The sequence below is a fragment of the Pholis gunnellus genome, assembly GCF_910591455.1.
Source record: "Pholis gunnellus genome assembly, chromosome: 15".
Taxonomy (NCBI): Eukaryota; Metazoa; Chordata; class Actinopteri; order Perciformes; family Pholidae; genus Pholis; species Pholis gunnellus.
Window position 1 is genome coordinate 7,484,130 of NC_136542.1, and position 20,991 is coordinate 7,505,120.

Below are 20,991 nucleotides of genomic sequence, written 5' to 3' on the forward strand. Positions count from 1 at the left end.
TAAAGGAAAGATCATAAGGATTTAGGAAAAGACAACTACTTACTTTTTTTTTACATACTATACTATTAATTTTGAAAAAACCTATTTCAACATACTATACTATGACTTTTTGTTGGCAAACTATTCTACGGCTTTCTTGAAACTTTCCACTTCATGCTTTTTCTTCTGACTTCGTATGACGCACTACTCTAACTGTTTAATGAACTTTCATGACCGATGTTCCAGCCTGGCTCACAGATTGCAACACAAATGGGGAACCAGACGAGTAAAAGTTTTGAAACAATAATTTATTCACAAAGTAACCAAAAAGAACAGAGCAAACGTGGAAAGTCGGTTTACAGTAATTCAGCATGTGTGGATCTCTTAAAATGTCTGGAGCAAACAGAAGCCGCGTCGACAAAGGCAGAGAACTCCAGGTCGAGGTTTTGAGCAAACCGGGCTCAGGTTTGGTTCATCGGCTGACGATCAACATCCTGCAAGACAAAGAAACAGCAGCAAAGAGGACCAAAGGCTGATTTTAAGGGGTCGTCAAATATACTATAATGTTTTTAGGACTTTATATGACATAATATGCTTTGACTGTTTTATGACTTTTCATGAAATAACAAACCAGACTTTCTTTCTGACTTTCTTCGACACACTACACTGAATTTTTTATGACTTTGTTCCAAAAAAGCCATAGTATACCAACCCCCAACTGCTCAGCACTCGTGACTATAGCAGCACAATTGCTGCAACATCTCTCCACAACAATAATGCTTCGAGGTCCTGTTTGTGCATGTCTGTGTTTTAGGCCCATGTGATTAACTAGGGAGTGATAAAACAGAAAGAACAGGGATTAATCAAATGTAATGTGAAAACTGACAGTCTGGATAATCACTAGGCAACAGAGCAGTAACTTTTATTACATATAAAAAAAAAAAAGACAAAGCAGCATTTTTTTCAAAACAAACCCAGCATTTAAGAACAAAACACTTAAAACAATAAAACTCCAAATGAAGATGGAGTGTTTTTCTTGTTGTTCTGGCAACTTGTACAATGCGACATGATGGGAGACGAGTAGTCAATGGAAGCCCACCGCGCTACTAAAAACAGCTTCACCTCTTATACCTCTTGATATCTTAATAAAAATGTCAGCTCTATCACAAACAAGTCTTCTTTGATTCCTCTCCGCTTGCACAGAAGAGCCACAGTGAGTTTACGAACAGTGCCAGGCAGAGAGTATCATATTCATGTTATAAGATACAGACTCATTCCTATTGGCAGGTACTTATTGTGCGTCTACTCCAGAGCCAACAAGATCATTGTGCACCTCTAGTGTTTTATCCATTCATCCCCATCCTACAAACAAGCTCAGCAGGAACAATTTCTGACCCTTTTCTTCCATTTCTCAAGAAATGATTTTTCCAGCAGCTCCAATAATGACGGTTTGGGTGCAGAAAGTCCAGTAGAGTTAATGCCTGTGTATACAATCCTTTTCACGCACCATCAGTGTTACGTTCTCCACAGCAGTTTGGTAGCAGTTAATAAATATCACATTTTTAAAAAGTTGAAAACATTTGATTCTATTGGCTGTTTTCCTTTTGTAAGTCAACATATTTGTGTGGTTTCAGTCTTTGTAGCGATACTTGTCATGTCCTATTCAAGCTAAATGAGCAAAACACTTCTGATTGTCTCCGAGCAGAATGCCAAAAACACTGACTGGGGATCAGAAATTGAATTATAAGAGACACTCAGTATGTGTGTGTGTGTGTGTGTGTGTGTGAGAGCAGTGTTGCATGGGCGTTAAAGCATTGGGATGGAGTACTACAATATGCCATCCGTGTATGTCGCGCTCTGTAACAGTCTACAGTTCAGGTAAGTGTGCACAATGGCACCTGCTTTGTGTCCTGTCACAAAGGCTGGCTGTATTCAGACAGGACTAGTCCAAACGTTTGTGGGCTTCGAGTAAGAGAGGGATGTCAGTGGAAGGCAACCACAGAAAGTGAGAGAGCAAGTGAAGGATGAGGCTGGATGAACAAGTCCTTCCTCTGGTCGTCTGTCCTTTCCCATTATCGTCCTTTCGTCCATTTCACAAACACCGGACGCGTCTCGAAGCCGATCCCTGACATCAGGCAGCTTCACCCCGAGGCTCCCCTCCCCCTCATGACTCCTTGCCCTTCTCCAGAGAGCTGTGAATCTTGTCCAGGGTTTTCTTGATGCGCAGTGCTGTAAGCCTTGCAGAGGGGTTCTGGTACCAACACTCCTTCATCAGTTTCACGAGAGCAGAGAGAGTCTAAGAGAGAAGGGAGGAATAGTGGATCAAGAAACAAAGTGGCTCTGGCTAATGAGCGATTGAAATCACACGATGATGTCTCTTGAAGCAGTGGTTCTGCACATCTTTGGCTTGGGTCAATTAAACTGCTGTTAAAAATGTCTTAAAAAGTCAGAATAGTATGCCATAAAAATTCACAAAAACAATCATAGTATATGTAATAAAAATGTATGTCATCAAAAGGTAACAGTATAGTATGTCATAGAATAGTAATCCATATAAAAGTCATAGAAAGGACATACAGATGTCATATTATAGTATGTCTTAAAAATGCCCAAAAGTCATAGTAGAGTATGTCATATAAAAGGTCATTAAAATATCTCACAGTATAGCATTAATAATAAAACTGTCATGTTTTAGTATGTCAAACGTAAAAAAAAAAAAGCCATAAAATCATAATATCGTCTGTGATAAAAATGTCATAAAAAGGGTAGCATGCCTTCCATACGTCGATACAGTATAGATAGTATAGACGGTCGTAGAGTGATACTCACAGGGTCAGAGAACCAACGATTGGGAATGAAAGGCCTCTGCTGCTCCACACACACCACCTTCCTCATGTCCTCGAAGCTGGGGTCATTGGGCACCTGATCGTAGAACGGAGGCTTGTACTCCTCAACAATACCTGCAAAGTCAAATAGAGATGCTAGAGATTAGAGCGAGTAACTGTATAGGAGAAGCCGATCTGAACACACAACAGCATATAAAAAGTAAGTAAGAAATTAGAGGCGGTCGTTTATTGTGTAACAGCCCTAAAATGCATGCCACTCACCATTGCTGTATGTGCGTCTGGCTATCTCCCACAGCACCAACCCAAAGGCCCAGATGTCCACTCTCTTATAGGCATCAAAGCAGTCTGTCTGAATGCTCTCGTCCAGCACTTCAGGTGCCATGTAGCGCTTGGTGCCAACCTTCGGATTGTTGCCCACATCCAGCAGGTTGTCTGCCTGGGAGTGGGTCACAGCCAGCCCTGTAACAATCACACATCACCAGTGTTTTAGTAGGACGTTAACTGAGTTTTTGAGCGAGACGTCTCTGTGATCGCCACACTGTGCAAAAGAAACAATAAAAAAAAAAGACAAAGCTGCAACCCAACATACACAATGCTGGTTTTCAAACACAAAAAAATGATCAGAAGAAAGAGATGCAGTTAGAAGGGCCTGAAAAGATGAATAGTAGTCGTAGATGAAGGAACACGAAGGACGACAGACTGACCCAGGTCTGCGATGCAGCAGCGCAGCTCCTTTGTGACCAGGATGTTTTTGCTCTTCAGGTCCCGGTGAGCGATGGCCGGTTTCCCCTCTGTGCCAAAGATCTCCGTGTGCAAGTGCACCAGGCCGCAAGCTATCGACGCCGCCATCGCCAAGCCCTCCGACGGCTCCACGGCCACTCTCTGCAGGTAGTCGTAAAGCGACCCGTTCTCGTGGTAATGGGTGATGAGCCACAGCTGGGTGCTGGAGTTGCGAGAAGTCATGTCGGACGCCATGAAGCCTGGGAGAAGAGAGATGAGAAATGTGATGGAAGATGATCACAATGTGTCGGATTTATTCATCTATTTAACCGAACTCTAGATCCAAATTCTATTGGGAAACAATTCTAGTTATTCATTCTGAAGATGCATTCTCAGAGAGAGGTATTAAACGAGCAAGTACTCTCTGAAAAGGTTGAAAAGAAACAAGGCGATTCAAACCGCTTCACATAAGACATAAAAAGCATTAAGTCAACAATATATATCGATATATCTTGTTAACAATGCTAAAATGATAATCTCTGATAAGAATGGATACATTGGAGACAATGGGGAAAATATTATATACAAGCAGACATCAGACGTCTCTTCTCACCCAGGATGTTTTCATGTCTTAGCAGCACAGTATTGTAGATCTCCGTCTCTCTGAACCAGGACTTCTCATCTCTCGAGGAGAAGATTTTTACAGCTACATTCTCGCCCTGCCACTGGCCCCGCCACACCTCTCCATACCTCCCTTTGCCTGGAAAAGAGAGGCGAGGAAAGGAGAAATTAAAGAGACACCTGCATTTAGAAAGCCAACGTCTCCAAATCAACAGCACAAAGTTGTACGCAGGCACATTTTTCCAATTCCTGACGGGTACAAACTGTTCTGTGCGGTACAAAACAGGATCTCAAAGCATGTGACCTACATACTTTCATTTGAATGCTCAAATTACAAATTGATTGATAATGAGCAAACCTTTCATCGCCAACCTGAGACGAGCGTCATACTTTTGAGTCATAGTCAACAACACAAGTCAGGCGTTTCTTTGGAAGGACAAAGAAACACATGACTTGTGTTTTGACAGTTAATTTGAACAAATAAAAAAATGATGTGACCTCCTAATGTTGTTGCCCTCACAGCATGAAGATCTGTATCTTAATATGTGTTAAACATCCTAGAATAACTATGTGCTGTCATCTATAATACTGATAGAAACGGCAAACTCAATGACGACAAGATAATCCTTTAGTTTAGTATGCCATATTTATATATTTATTTTACTGGTTGTGACATACACTTACACCAAGGGCTCTAATTGATAAAACTCTGTTTCTCATACAAAGAGACCTGAAACAAACCTGCCACCTGGCCCGCGGTGCGTTCTACGTACCTACACACTCCATCAGGCTGATCTGCCTGGCCACGGTTCTCTGGACGAGGAAGGGGAGACCTGAACCGCTGCCTGATGTACACGAGTGGTCCAACAGCTCCTTAAGACAGACACAGATATCAGGTTAGCTGCTTCTGCCATAATCGGCACTGAAGTACACACATATCACACATAGCTGCACGGCTACTGGAATTCAGCATCAACAAAGATCAACAAATGTGCTTTGGATTCAGTGAGTAGTCGTGATGCACTCTTTGTCTTTATCGACATCTTTTTCTGCGCCTCGCTCACTCTTACCGCTAGAGTGCTGTCTCCCACATTGGAGGTGATGAGGCCGTCTATGGCTCCCTGTTCAGTGTCAAACTCCTGCAGCCTCTGCAGACGGCCGTGATGGAGCCTCCTGCAGGCCAGAACTGACACTGCAGACAGCAGAGCCAGAACCACCACCGGGCCGAGAACAAAAAGAGCCAAGGTCTCCACGCGGTACCGAACCGGCTCACCTTCTGGTGCTGTGGACAAAAAGGGGTGAAAATGAGATGGTGACATGTCTTTTGACTGATTATTTAACAGACAGATTATTATTGTATTTGCATGTCATGAACTACTATCGACCTGTGGGAAGCAGAGACATCAGAGAACTCCTGGTGGTGTTGCCGTTGCACATTTCCTGGGAGCAGCAGAAAATGGCCTGGTGGAAAGACGGCGCGGTGGAGCAATGCAAGCGGATTTTGTCCAGCCCCTCTAGGCAGCCATGCTCAAACACCACGCCACTGCTGCTGACTTTGACGGAGGAAAAGCAGCGAGTACCGTGGCACTTCGTGGCCCGGAGGGATTGAGGGGTTTCACACAGACACTCCAACTTCCCATCTGTGGAAGAGACGATACGAGTTCAGCATACACTCACGTTGTGTCGCGGGGCATGGAAACACATAAAACGCTTATTTAAGGCAGCAGGCCAACAGAAAGACTTCTGTCTCACCAACTTGTTTTCACTCTTACTCAAACTAGCAAGCTTTAATAATAATCTAATAATCTTATATGTAATGTGCACCATCACTGGTAAATAAATGAATAAATAAATAATAAAAACAACATAGCAAATCCACCAGTTTTCTCCTTTTTCTATTTTGTTTATTAGCTAAGACTGCACTTTTCCTTCAGCGCTTTTGTGCATTGGAGACTCATCACTGTTTGAACAATCTGAACAAAGCTTCAGTGAACTGGAGACATCTATCTAACCTTTGTACTGTATCTGTCCCGTCACCTAACTCTAGATCCACATCTTACTTAGAGAAGTTAAGACAGCTCAGGAATCCTGTTATTTGGAACAGATGTAGGGGATCTAGCCAATATGAGCGGGAGAAAACAATTCAAACGATAAACAACTACATGTATTCATTCTGAAGATGCTTTTGTCCAAAGCTAAAAAAATTTTGTTTCAATTGTACAAACGAGGTTTTGCTTTCTGGACATCTGATTACTTGTAGTAATCATAATTGCAAACACGTTATGTGAAGCAACTGTTGTTCTGCTTCAGTGTAAATGTGTGTAAGATAAATTCATTTCTAGGAAACGGTTGTTGTTTTTTTGAGACTTTGCATGTGCAGAGCTTTGCAGTGCGACAAACAGTGAACTAAATGGTGATTGTGAAAATGAAGTAAGCAGTATCAACGACATCGTGAAAAGCACACAGAGTCTGAAGAGCACCTTAAACTCTAGCTTAGCTCTGAACTCTATGAATTTCTACAATTGAGATGGGTAATGTCTGCCCTTTTGAAACAGTTCTTACTCAAAATGAACCATATATATATATATAAATGTCCGACTGCACAACATGAACAGACGTACAGATGACACCGCGGTCTGGAAACAGTCAAACATAACGTTTATAGACAGTACCTGAGCCCTCAGCTGATGTCTGCAGGGCCTGCAGGAGGAGCAGCAGCAGGACGTGGACACTGCAGCGACCCATGATTCAGTGCACTGAGAGAAGAAGGGAAGAGGAGCCGGAGAGAGTTCAAATGAGTACTCTCGTGCAAAGAGGATAATTACATTTACCCCCTCTGTCTGAAGCCTTGGCAGGGATTATCAGAAAACACAGAGAGGAAGCAACTACTAATGGCTGAATGTCAACAGTCCGCTGTTTGTCTTTGTCAAAGCTTTATTTAAAAACATATGGCTGATTATGGAATAAACCACAGCCATTTCAAAGACAACCACCTATAATATAGTTATAATATTATATATATATATATAATATAAAACTGACAAAATATAATCCCGAGCTTAATTCTTAATTAAACTGCTATTTATTAACAATGGCTTTGAAGGTAACATCACAGTACTGGAGCTGTTCCTTTGCGAGTCAACGTCAAATATCGCATTGGCATCAACTAGCATCATAACACAAATTAAGCTAACACGTTACATTTCAATGTCACAGCCTCGGGTGATGTGAAGTACAGCACCGAGCGAAGCTATGAGCAATTCCCCTTCGTAGACCTCACAGACAGGGAGGTGGGGGGGGGGGGCTGGTTGTTTGCTCTAGCTCACAGGCCATTAACGAGCGGTTTTATTGTCCGTCCACAGGCGCCTCGGAGGCGCCAGTCAGACAGACGTCTGCCCGGTGCTGCTGCTGCTAGCCGTGCGAGCTAAGCTAAGCTAGCTCGCAAAGCACACGGCTCAGCTGGGCGATAAACATCAGATACAAAGAGACACTAAACATATAAGCCTACCTGGCACATGCGAAATACAGCCTCTAACTCATTATGGGATGTTTGTCTATCCCTATTGGATCGTGTTGGCGTTATTTGCGATGAAAGAAGCCGAAAACAGGATCACAACCCAGCCCACCCACTGGCTGTCTCTTCCCTTCCAGCCACGCATGATGTCACCAAAACATTATCCTCGAGGTGCATTGTGGGTCAGGGGAGTCCTCCTACAGGTTGTAGACCAAAATAACTGTAACATCATGATGTATTTATCTATGAATAACAACCTTTATATGCAAATTAATTGGGCTTGTTGATGATCTTAATAGTGTTCCAACTTCAATTTATAATCTACACTGTTGTTTTTGTCCACTTGTGTACTTACTAAAATGTGAAATTAACTTTTGATGACTGAATTTCTGTTTGGTTAATTTGATTTGAAAACAAGTTGAAGGGCTTAACATTACAGTTACTGACATTCTTTGGTACGGCTAAACAGAAAGTTGGCTTGGTGAAGCTTTGGCTAAATTTGGATCAATGCTAAATTCTATCAATGAGAGTGTCTAGTAATTCACTGCCTCTTTATTCTGAGTGAAAGACTGCGTCAAGGATCACTATTTGCATGACAAATAAATAACTCAAACCATATGTTTTGTATGACACTGTCTGATTATAGTTAGTAATATATAGCAGAGTGTCCACTGCCAAGATACATGATTTACATGAGAAGAAAGACAGAAAAAGAAAATCCACTAATATCATATTTTAGTATCACTTTCTAGACGAAAAGAGCTGTGATGCTGTTTCACATGGAAAATGTAATGTATTTATTCAGCTCATTCATTATTTTAGATCCTCATCTACTAAACAACATTGACTGTGAGACGAGAAGTGTCAACTGGGTGACTTACAGCCTCAGCGAAACAGTTTCAGAATGGAAAACCCTGTTTTCTCCATAGGTTTGCTGCTATTTGATTGCAAATACTGCTTGATTCAAAAAGTCCCACTGTGCTTCCTTGTTACTTTACCCATGCATGCTGAGAACCAGATACCACAGCCTCCCCCCCCCCAAAAAAAGAGCTCTCCCTCGTGAAAAAAACGCTTCATGAAAACTAAGATGACCCTTTATGTCTTGAGCAATCATGCAGATCTGCCATTGCCAAACACTGCAACTAAAAGGCGGATTAGAAGATGAGTTAATTTTACTTGACTGCTCAACAACCTCTACCTGTTTCGAATTTATCTAATTCTTGGTTGGCTCAGTGGCTCTTCAGAAAATACGTGTCAGTGAGTATGTGCACAACGAGGGAGAAAAGGGAGAATTGTATGAAGTTAGTAGATATGTTTTCCCTCATGGGTCCCGCGGCTGCGAACAATCGCCAGTGCTGTTTTTTTCTTGCTTACCTGGGGCTTTAGTATCCAGTGAACCAGAGCAAGACCCAGCCGGTATCCATTCTCCCCGAGCACGGCTCCAGTACAGAGACACATTGTCCAAAGCTTTTTTTAATTAAAGACCCTGGGTCAAGACCTGAACTGCTCTGAGCCTACGTGTGTCTACTGCTATCCTCTCCACTGGGGATACGTCTCAGTGGATAATTGGAGGTGGAAATGCAATACTGCTATCATGAGATGGAGGAAGGATTATTCACTGGAACTTTGCCTTAAGAGGAGGAGAAAGAGGAATAATGCAATGTTTTCTTCTTTCCACATCCAGCCTACCTGCCTCTTTCTCCCACCTTTTACCCTCTCTCCCCCTCTTTCCCACTTTCTCTCTCATAACCAGGTCACAAGAGAGGGAGGGAGTAGCTGAGGGACTATTTTTCTTCAATGAAATCCACCTGCTCCTCTTCTCTGTTGTATTAGAGAGATTTTTCCAAGCAGGATTCCCACCAGAGCCGACATGGAGCGTCTAGAGAGAAGACTGCCTGTAGCATTCCTCCTCCTTCTGCCTCTTCTGTCAGTCAGCTGTGTCTCCAATACAAAATCTACAGGTACATCCAAAAGGGAATCAATTTAAGACTATTGTAGTAAAATAGACTTGTCATTAACTCCTACTTATGTGTGTTTTAAGTGATGTTTTACATGTTTTAGAAGGTGAGGTTTGGGGTGTAGTTATGAAACATTTGCAACCCTAACCCAGCATTTATTTATCACTTAAATTGCAACTCTTCCCCACTGTTTCGTGCAGTCTCCTGGTGTGTGTTGTCTGACGCTGAAGAGCAGAAGTGTCTGGATTTGGCCGGGAACGCCACAGCTCACAATATTAGAGGAACTTTACAATGCGTCCGTGGCCTGAACACCAGAGACTGTATGAACAAAATCAAGGTACCTGAAGAAAATGGAATGGGGAAGTGGATTATCCAGTTTGCATTACATAATATGACTATATTTTAACCTCCATTATTTACTCAAAAAATGTGTCTTTGTCAGAATGGGACAGCAGACGCAGCCTCCATGTTTGCTGATGACGTCTATGCTGCTGGCTTCTGCCACGGCCTGGAGCTGGCTGCAGGAGAGTCCCATAACGGAGTCGGTAAGTCACGGGTTTGAACGTTGCAGCACTGAAGCTTCAGCAGCTTAACTAATGTGACTCTCTGAAGATAAGGTCATGGTTATACCTACACAAGGGCGACAGATACAGATGTAGACACATCATTCTTTGTGTCTTGTATCTTTATTAATTACTATATTGCTTTTTTTCCTCAAGCACCGCTGATTTGACGAATGATTCGCACATGTTTTCTCCAGATGGTCTTAGCTACTACGTGGTGGCGTTGGCACGTCGTTCCTCCTCAGACCTGTCCCTGCTGGAGATGCACGAGCGCAGCTCCTGTCACCCCGGCATGCGCACCACAGTGGGGTGGACTGTTCCTATTGGCTACCTGGTCAACACGTCCCAGATCAGAATTGGGGAGCAGTGCAACTTCCCCAGAGGTGAGACGGAGCCGGATGGGCTCAGGGAGGTGAGGGCGCGATGTATAAAGTGTACGTGTGTGGTGGTGCGTCGAAGCCGTATGAGAGGTCCAGTGGGAGGAAGAAGGAAGCAGTGGTGTGAAACCAAGAGTGAAGAGGTTCAGGGGAGGAGAGGAGAAGAGTCAATTAGGGAACAGTTCATCTGTCTTTGTAAATGTGAGAGAGTGTGTGAGAGTGCGGTTTAACAATGAGCAGAAAGACATAGTGGAAGATGGTAATTTCCTCAAGAGAGGGAGAAGGAAAGATGAGGCCGGCAATATTTCGCCTAGTTTTCTTTTCATCACTAAATCCCATGACACCAAAAATGAATTGATCCCACGAACAAGTATTATGTTAATGTTTTTGTAAATCTGATATATCCTAATACTCTTTGCCACAGAGCTCCACTGTTTTTCAAAAACTATTAAAAACACATAAATGCCAAAACGCAGCAATGCACTTGGTGACATGTTTCTTTAATATGAAAAAATGGGCTCTGTAGTTTATTTTGAGTCTGTAAATACCCACTAGACCAGAAAACTCTATTAATCTGCGTCTTAAAGTAGTCAGCTGCAGATTATTGCAGCAATATTTACTCTAGTTTTTACTCAGCCTTTAAAGAAATTAAACTATATATTTGCGACCCATAATAAAAGTGTTCCATCCTCAGTGGTAACCAATGCATTTGGAGCTGAGAGCCACAAACAGGGTAGTGTTGTAGTATTGGAAAGTATTAAAATACATCTTATTTGTTTTTTGACATTTAATGTGAGCTGCTGATAATAAGAAAATATAGAAAATATCAAATTGCATTTAAAAAACAATTCAGCGTTATTTCCAATGTGGTTCTCTACTTCTTTATATGGCAGCAGGCAGGAAACAAGACAAGTGTAGTGTCAACACTACAAAAAATTAAAAACATCTTATAAGACATTTACCACTTAATACTTAAAAATCCAACAGAGAAGATATTTTGAAGACCCTAACTAATGCAACTAATGATTATTTTCATTATCAATAAATCTGCCAATTACTTTTACAAATATTTAATTAAGTAGGTAATTATTTGGCAAACAAAAAGTGAAGAAATGGCTGTTACAGTTTCCTAAAGCCAAGTGTTTTCAGTTTATCACATAAAACAAAGAAAAGCAGCAAATCAACACAAGTTAGAAGCTAAATCTGTCATTTTATTCAAGTTTAAAGTAGCTCTCAATTCATTTTGAGTTAATTAATTAATCAAGTGTTTTGGCTCAAAGGGTTGGTTCTAGTTTGACCCTTCTTTTTGACACTCCACTTGTCTTCATTAGACCTAATATAATTTAGTTTAATTCTAGGGGTGTGCTGGACAAGTTAGACATGTCTAATCTGAGGACTGACTTTATAATTTTAAATTAAGTTATCCTCCCTCAACCTCTCTTATTCTCCCTCCTAACTCATTCTTTGTCTTTTTCACCAGCCGTTGGCAACTTCTTTGGTTACAGCTGTGTGCCGGGTGTTAAGGACTTCCAGCACGACCCGAGAGGCAACAACCCTAAGAACCTGTGCGAGGCCTGTATAGGAGACGATAACGACAGACACATCTGTGCCAACAACCACAGAGAGAGGCACTACGGAGAAGCAGGAGCACTGAGGTACAACACTGACAATAATAACATGGGAACTAATATGCTAATGGTACCCAGAGGTGGAGTAGGTAAAACCTCTGCCTCTGTGTCTCCCCTCGTTTTCATCCAGTCCAGCCTACTGTCTCCATAAATTAAAAACATTGTCATTTAAGCGGCCTGTTCTGAAAAAAACAATAGAGTGATGATCGTAATAATACAGTAATGAATGATTATTGACCCTCGTGAGTGTTTTAGAGTCTGACACAACATGAGAGAAAACTCAATTCTTTAAAACAGACTATAAACAGAACAAACAGCTTGGATGATCGATTAGTGTGCGCTGCAAATTGCTTGTAATTGTCAGTTTCACTATATGCCTGCATGTTGTAGACAATTCACATATACAGTATATTACTGTGTATTGCAGAGCAGTAGTGCTCAGTAAACTCGCCTTCAGCGGAGTAGGTAAGTGTGTGCAACACTAGGCGGCAGAGGGAGTTTACTTATGGTCTCCAGAGTCATGCTGTTACAAAAGCATATTCCCGAGTGTGCTGATTTCCACTTTCTTCATCTATTTATAGACTAAATGTGTCTGATTATTCATGTGTTTTTGTGTTTTTCTTTCAGGTGTGTTGCAGAGAACCTCGGTGACGTGGCATTTGTCAAACACACAACAATCTTTGACAATTTGGACGGTCGGTGTTTTTTAAACTACACCACTGGTTACATAATGATGTCATTGTATTATTTAAATGATGTTAGATGAGGTCAGCAAAGAGAGAGAGAGAGGGAGAGAGAGTGCTAGTCCATGTCAAGACACAGGATGTCAGTGTTTCACAATGTTTCTCTTAAGAGTCTTTTTCACAGTGTGTGAAATGAATCCCGTAAATACAACGAACAGATTACATCAGTGTGTTTTTGGGACAGAGATAGACAAAGACACAGATGGATAACAATTAGAATGAAAGAGAGTATAAGTGAGAAACAGATATGAAACAGACAGGAAGGGGACATACAATGGTTCAGACATGTTTGTCCAGCATAAAAATGCCCCAATTCTTTGTTTGCTGCATCTGCTTCTCCGCTCTGGGCAACATCCCAAATTAATGGTGATCATTATCACAGTCACGCTACACAGACTCTGCTGGTACAGCCGAGGAGAAGCAGTTTGACACCGGCTCCACAAACAGTGTAGCTGTCTAACGAAGCATGCTTTTTCATATGGTTCACAAACGTCCGAGGTCAGAGCAATTAACGGAGGGCAATAAAACACAGGAGGTCTGTGCTGTTGTCGAGGGAGGGAGAAAGTAGCTTCAAGGTGGTCTATCTTTTGCCTCTAATTTGTTTGGCTAAATGGGGTTTTGTGTGCTTTTTAGATTATTAGGTGGCCAACCAAATCTCTCAAAATTCAAAAACAGTCCCGTTGGACTGTACATTTCCCCAATCTAAGCCACTAACATTGGCCTAAACATGCTTTGTAATCCATTCTTTACACTTCTTGTCTTGTATTTTTGGTTTTGGAGAGGGCTAAAAAAGATGCCACCCTCGAAACTCTTCCCACAGCCTCCACATTACAGCATTACTAAAGATGGTTTGGCATGTGGACAAATCCAAAGCTTGACAGGCCTTCAAACATTGAGGGACATGTATAGCATTTATAGCAGGTGGTAATTTAGTATTGGTCCACTTTATTAATAATCAAATATTATATAGATATTCTAGGTGAAATATGGTGTTATTTTTTCTTTGAAAAGTGTCTCTTTAATTTGTATGAACTTGTATGTTGCTTCTTTGAGTGGGAATTCTAAATGGGCTTGAATTAAAATCGGACACACCTTCACTCCACTGCGGCCCAGGTAAGAACCAGGAGTCCTGGGCCCTGGATCTGGAGCTGGAGGACCTGAAGCTGCTGTGCCCCGACGGAACCGAGGCGGACCTGGACGAGTTTGAGCGATGCCACCTGGCAGCTGTCCCAGCTAACGCTGTGGTGGTGCGCATGGAGGACAAGTGTCGCGTCTGGAAGTTCCTGGAACGTTTACAGGTGGGTGTGAACAGAAATTGCATCATCCGTGTGTGTGTGTGTGTGTGTGTTAGTCTCCAGATATGTTATGTCTGTCTCATGTCTCTGTGGAGTCTGTGTTATCGATCAGCAGTGCAGGTATCTGCTAAACTGTCATCCTTCTTCCTTACTGAGTGTGTGTGGGAGATGCCGGGATGACTGATGCGTCCTGCGCTGATCCCCTGGCTACACACACACACACACACACACACAAACCCAAAGAAACACACACACATGTACACAGAGCACGCCAACGCACATCCACGCATGCTCTCATGCATTAAGTCCTGTCACACACTCGCTCTCTCTCCTGCAGAATGCGTTTGGCAACTCCAGCGAGGGCTTCCGCCTGTTCAGCTCAGCAGGCTATGGCAAATCCGATCTGCTCTTTAATGACGCCACCCACCACCTCCAGAGAGTGCTGGGTAGCTACACCTCCTGGCTGGGCCCCACTTACACCACCATGCTGCAAGCCTTCGAGTGTGAGGGTAAGAGTGATGATGTCTTTTTGCTTCTGTAAAAGGGTGTTTGTGTGGCTAATTGGCTGGAGGAGCGTTTTCTCCTTTGTGTGTGTTTGTGTGTGTGTGTGTGTGTGTGTGTGTGTGTGTGTGTCCACTGCAGCTGTTCTCATTATTGCGCTTTCCCTCCAACAGGCTTCTGCTGATGGAGCAGGAGGACCAGCATATCAACTTCCACCCCATCCCTCCATCTCCGTCCTTCCGCTCTGCCTTCCCTCGCTGCCATCTGTGCCCCTCTGCCACTCCGTCTCGCCATCTCTTATCATCTTTGCTTTGCTTCTTGTGTTTGTGTCCTCCCTGCATTTCCCCACCCATTCTCTACTATCATGTCATTGTCCTCCTTTAACATAGTGCTCCACTCTAGTGTGCTGGCTGGCAGGGTAGGACATCGCTAAGAGGGGCTAATCAGCTCGGAAATATGTCAGAAAAATAGGATAAAAGTGCAAGTTAACGAGTTGTAGTTCTCATGGTTTTGACAGATTGTGTGTCTTAAAAAGAGGATGTTGATACAGACCTTAATGGAAATACCACATAAACATGAAACGTCTTCCCCAATATTGATTTATACATACAAAACTAGTCCTGTTAAATTTTCCTACCCTGTATGTTTGTCAGAAAATTGTGTTCTGGTTGCATTAGTCTAAGCATCAATACCACCCATTCACCCCACAACCTCCTCCCACAGGGTCTGTCTCTGGCACTGAACAACTGGGTGCTATTAACTTTGAGCTTAGAGGTCTCAGTTACTGTGTGTGTGTGTGTGTGTGTGTGTGTGTGTGTGTGTGTGTGTGTGTGTGTGTGTGTGTGTGTGTGTGTGTGTGTGTGTGTGTGTGTGACGTTTTTCGCACAGCCATTATTGTCCTAATTGGCAGTCTGGCATATCATACTGTGTGTAAGAGAGAGAAAAGTGTGTGTGTGTGTGTGTGTGTGTGTGTGTGCAGGTGTCTGTATGTGTTATTGTGTTGATAGGGTTGCTGCTTTCCCATGGCTTGTAGCGTTTTGCTTTGGATCACTGCTTTCTCATGTCTGGTATGGTGGACTGTACTATGCCAGCTCGCAGTGTGTTGTTACACTATACAGTCAGGAGAAACTGGATTAGGGCTTGGGCTGCCTCCAGTGACCCCCGAGTGAGTTTTTTTTGTCTAAAAGCTTTGATAATTTCCTCATCTGTGACATTTGCATCACCCAGAACACCCAAACTGTACTCTGCAATGCCTACTTTGTCTGTCCTGTTTCAACGTGTAAAGGAATAGGTGGACGTCTGCTGCGTTTCTTCTAAAATGTATCATTTATACTTTAAAAGTTTGCTCATAATAGCGAGACCGTGATGACGATAGAAGTTACTAACAGGAGGATGTCCAAGGCTGGTCTTAGAGGAAGAAATGAGTCAGTGCAGTGTGTGATATTATAAAACAATTGTTATGAGGAAGAGTATTGCAGAATTAATGAACTATGAAGAAATGGTGATTGTAAAAAAAAAAAAAAATTCCATTAAAATTTCTGATATGTTTAAGGAAGTGTAATTAAAGAACAGTTAAGCGTGTTTAAAGCCTCACTTGACTCACAGAATCATGTACTGTAAACGTATACCGACTGTAATTCTGGGCTTTAATCGTTGTCTCCATCTTTACTATTTGCTTTACGTTCTGCACCGCAGAGCTCGGGCAATAAATTGATAAACCGGATGAAGTTCTCCTCGTCAAACTGTGTTTCTTTACCTCATGGAACTGGAAGAAATCCAATGAATAAGAACTAATACAACAGATACAAATGCGGGATGTATTTTGCAGTCTTGCTGAGGCAATGAATGCTTCTCTTTGAAATCAAATACTGTCACGTTTAAAAAATGTAGGGGTTACAATTTGGCTCTCGATGGCAAAAGAAACTCCTCAAGTGTGAATGACGCCACAATTCATGAGAGAAGCAATCATTTGCACCTCATTTGCTAAGGGTAAAGGCATGACTGGCTGTGCAAATTCAGTTCTGGTTTGTACCATTGGTGCTGTTTCTACTGATGTCCGAAAATGATGTAAATACTCCTCACAGCTTGAACGTGTAGTGCTGCAAACCTTTCTTTTTCAACCAATTAAATGAATGATGATAAAAAAAAAAGTGCAGTCTTTTCTGTCTGACTTCTAATTATCCTGAAGCAGCTACATGATATCTGTGTGGAAATGAATTATGCTTGATATCATCTCTCTTGGTACATCTCACTGCCTTCTCTCGCTCTCAGTTTCTCTGCCTCTTGCACACACATCCAATCAGTAATAGGCTGTTTGCTCCCTCTCTCAGTCATTTTGGAAAGGTAGGAGAAAAGGAGGAGAGGAATTAGGTTGTAGAGAAGTAGGGGGAAAAAAAGAGGTCTCACACACACACACACAAAGGCATGCATACAGAGACTCAGATGTTCACTCAGGTGGAGAGGAGCACCTCCCAGGTAGTCAGGTGAATCAGGGACACCAACTCATCATGGGTGGTCCCCACATAGAGACAGCCCTCTACTCAGCAGGCACCAAATGCCCCTGCTGGCACTGTTTCAGCTCATTTACAACATTAATCCTTGAGAGGAAGTCTGTGTCTGTGTCTGTGATGGAGGAGTACCATTTAGCTGCGAGCAGATACTGTAGATTAAACTGCATTGCAGCAGAGCACTGCAATCGCTCTCAATCCTCAGTGCTCTTGCTGACCATTTTGCAGTAATGCACAAATAAAAACAACCAATGTGACCTCAGTGCAGCTCTCTCAGCCTCGAGGTGTGGGCTTTGTAAGAGAGGAAAGTGTGTAAGTGGCGGAAATTAACCAGTAATTTAGTATTTTTGCAGAACAGAAGTGAAAAAGATAAAGATTGAGAAGTAAAAAAAGATAAATAGAAATACACATCATTTATATTTTGATCTCAAAACTGTACCTTAATGTATTTCCGTGTTATGACACTACACTGCAATTCAAGGGGTGCATTTCATTTTTCATTTCTGTATCTGACAGTTGCATGTTGATATGTTACAAAACCTATGACAATCTTATTAAAATATGATGCGTTATAGATTAAACTACCCAACAGTATTTAAAGTGGAGTTAAAATTGACCAGCTAACATTACAATCTGTGATAGAAACGTTTACTTAAGCAGCTGCACTTGAGTGAGTATTAACACTTTATTCCACTTCACTTCGACTACTAATCTTTCAAAATTAAATATTTTACATTTCACACTTATCTGACCCTGATTCCTTTCATATAAAGTACATGATCAACTTGCAAAATAGGACTCATTGACGTAGTTCACAGTAGTATAAGTAGTTAGAATTGGCTCCACATTGAAGCAATACATATAATTAAAATGCTGCTAACAATGTAATGCATGGCTGATAACAGTCTACGAAAATAGTATTTGCAATTTTCGGTTGCTGACAACGCTTCTTTTTAATGGCCTTTATTTGTAATGAGGGTATTTTTATAGTGTAGTTTTAGTTTTACTTCAGTGAATTATCTTAACACTTGGTTAACCTATTCCAATATGTTGTAATACGACTCTGAAAGGGGACATTTTGCTTTAGAGCACTTTTGTAGCCTACATTTAGCTGCAAATACTTGATCATTAACTTCACTTTAACTTCGGTATTTGAATACTTCCTCCACACCTTGTGGCCAACTTGTCTGTATATAAAAGTGTATCTTTGCGGTGAGGGTGTGTGTGTGTGTGTGTGTGTGTGTGTGTGTGTGTGTGTGTGTGAGAATCTGTACAGGCGTGTCTTTAGCTCCTTTGGCTCGGGTGACAGCACGGGACAGGAGACAATTTGACCGTAGGTTGCGAGGCGAGAGCGGCAGAGAGGAGAGGGACGACAGTGATGGAGGGAGAGAAGAGGGAAGAGTGACAGGTAATCCATCAGAGGCGTTACTGTCATTATTCAATTACCACCCATCCTTAGCACTCCTGATAACCCCAACACACACACACACACACACACACACACACCCACCCACACACACAGATGCAAGTAGTGGGAAGTTGCATTGAAGAAGCAGATCTTCTTACACAAGGTGGGTTTGTGCTGTGTGGGTGGCGAGGTGAGTCGTGACACAGGGCTTGGCACTGGTTCTTTATATGCTTTTAGTGCAGCAGACCCTTAAATCTCCACTCCTTACTCTCTCATGTCCTCTACTCCCCCCTAACATCCTCCACTTTTTCTCCTCCACATCTCTCTTCCCCTATCACTTCTTGCCCCCACCCCCCCTTCTCCCTCCATCTCTAGTTCCCACCATATCCCCCTTTCCCTCCTCCTCCTCCTCCTCTTCTTCTTCTCCCTATCCACAGTTCATTCCGTCTCCTGAGCGCGGAGCCGATAAGGAACATGGAGTATGATTAGACGCCAGTGACACCAGGCTTATCGCTCTGCTCCCATAACACTCCCCAGATCACTTGCACAATAAAAGCCAAGCAGCACAAACACACACACACACACACACACACACACACACACACACACACACACACACACACACACACACACACACACACACACACACACACACACAGCGAGGCTCGCAAGACTGGCCATCAATTCAAAATATGTTTTTTGCGCTCGGTTTGTGTGACAGCACATGTTGCCTCCATAATGACGCACGAACCGGGTGAAAAACGACCCGCGAGCCGCAGGTTGTTTGAGTGTGAAGCGGCGGGGAGGAGGATGTTTATGCATTACAGTAGTTTGTGTAGGTGAGAGTGAGTGTGACACAAGGGGTGCAGGGCTCAGTGGTTTCTGCCGTATGAGAGAGTTCCAGTTCACAATCGCTAGATGGCACTGTCTCCCCAGCAGTGCAGCGCATCCATCACGCCTGTTCCAATGTAACCGTTGTGATGCCACAGGGGGATCCAAATAGCACACTTACTGAGGCTCCTCTCTCCCCATCACAACTCTGGGGGTTTCTGCATCCTCCGCCTCCATCCTATGTTCTCATTCCTCTCCTCCTCTTTGGTCATTTCTACTCCTCCTTTAAGCCCTCATCCTACCTTCCTTCCTTCGTCCCCCTATCTTGATCTCTCCTCTCTTTCTTTTCTGCTACCATCAACTTAACCTTTTTCCTCTTATTTTTCTGTCCCCTACTCATTTTTCTCTACTCCCCTTAATCCTTGCACTTTCTCATATCCTCTCCCTTTCTTTTCCACTCTCACTTGCTGTTCTCTCCTTACTTAGCTCCCTCCTCTTCCATTTATTCTCCTAATTGTGTCTCCTCTCCTCTTTTTTCCTCTTAACTTGTTCTCATTTCCTCTTGTCCCCCTTTCACCACCTACAAATATATTGTATTCTTGTCTCCCCCCATCTCCCCCCTCTTGTCATTTCTTACTTTTCTCCTCTCCTTTTTCTCCTCTTCCTCTTTTCTTTTTTCACTTGTCTTGGTAACCTCCCAATCTCCTCTCATCCTCAACCCCTATCACTCCTCCTCAACTCTCTTGTCCTCTTTTTATAATTTCCTCTTCTCTTCCACTCTCATTGCCTCTTTCTGTCTCTCTTCTTCTACACATCCCCTTGTCCTCTCCTCTCCTCCTCTATTCTCATTCATTTTCCTCTTCTTTTTTCTAATCTCCTCCACCTTTTGTCTCTCCTCTTCTTTCTTGTCACTTTTCTCCTCTCCTTGCATCCACCCCCCTTCCTCTTCTTGTCACCTTCTATTTTTCTAATTTCTTCCCCTTTCCTTTTTTGTCCTCTCCTCTTTTCTCCTCTACTTCGTCCTCTTTCCTGGCACTTTTCTTTTCTCTTCTCCTCATCTTATTTTCCCCATACTCCTCCTCTTTTCCTTTCCTTTCCACTCACCTCACCTTTTCTCTCTCCTCTTCTCCTATTTTGTTTCCCCTCTCCTTCTGTGCACATTTCTCCTCTTATCTCTTCTCCTCCTCCATACTCTCCTCTCCTGTTGTCTCCTCTCCTCCCCCATATTCTTCCCTCCTCTCCCCTCCTCTCCTCTCCTCTCCTCTCCTCTCCTCTCCTCTCCTCTCCTCCATGGGACAGTAGCTCTGTAGTGTTGTTGGGACATGCTCTCATTAATAACCTACACTCTGAGAGTCTTTGCTAGTGAAGCGTGAATCTCTCGTTCGTTTGGGGACGAATAGAGGGTGTTTCATTGTGTGTGAGCAGGTGGCCGTGCATGTGTGTGTGTGTGTGTGTGTGTGTGTGAGTGTGTGTGTGTGTGTGCATAAAAGAGCGAAAAGA

The 20,991-nt window shown here is 42.8% G+C and overlaps 2 protein-coding genes across 2 annotated transcripts; one reads left to right on the forward strand and one right to left on the reverse strand.

Annotated features, from left to right (window-relative positions):
- Positions 1-270: 270 nt before the first annotated feature.
- On the reverse strand, positions 271-7,815 carry acvr1l (activin A receptor, type 1 like). The gene is made up of 10 exons (XM_079175092.1): positions 7,675-7,815; positions 6,839-6,922; positions 5,552-5,806; positions 5,237-5,448; positions 4,940-5,039; positions 4,159-4,305; positions 3,530-3,805; positions 3,087-3,284; positions 2,809-2,939; positions 271-2,275 (listed from the first exon to the last, which is right to left on the reverse strand). Exons 2-10 carry the CDS (start codon positions 6,909-6,911, stop codon positions 2,144-2,146), a joined length of 1,524 nt encoding a protein of 507 aa, XP_079031218.1. The 5' UTR covers positions 6,912-6,922; positions 7,675-7,815; the 3' UTR covers positions 271-2,143.
- Positions 7,816-9,550: 1,735 nt separating this feature from the next.
- Positions 9,551-14,929, forward strand: otomp (otolith matrix protein; the record flags this gene model as incomplete). The annotated part of the gene is made up of 9 exons (XM_079174673.1): positions 9,551-9,641; positions 9,839-9,975; positions 10,081-10,183; positions 10,399-10,584; positions 12,059-12,233; positions 12,834-12,901; positions 14,063-14,247; positions 14,582-14,753; positions 14,919-14,929. 9 exons carry the CDS (start codon positions 9,551-9,553, stop codon positions 14,927-14,929), a joined length of 1,128 nt encoding a protein of 375 aa, XP_079030799.1.
- Positions 14,930-20,991: the final 6,062 nt, after the last annotated feature.

What these genes read in the sequence shown, in the direction of transcription:
- acvr1l (XM_079175092.1), bottom strand. Translation starts at nt 6,911, where the DNA reads ATGGGTCGCTGCAGTGTCCACGTCCTGCTGCTGCTCCTCCTGCAGGCC. An exon ending in GATGTCTCTGCTTCCCACAG is followed by an intron (nt 5,449 to 5,551) that starts GTCGATAGTAGT and finishes TTTTGTCCACAG; the next exon opens with CACCAGAAGGTGAGCCGGTT. An exon ending in AAGACATGAAAACATCCTGG is followed by an intron (nt 3,806 to 4,158) that starts GTGAGAAGAGAC and finishes CTCTTCTCCCAG; the next exon opens with GCTTCATGGCGTCCGACATG.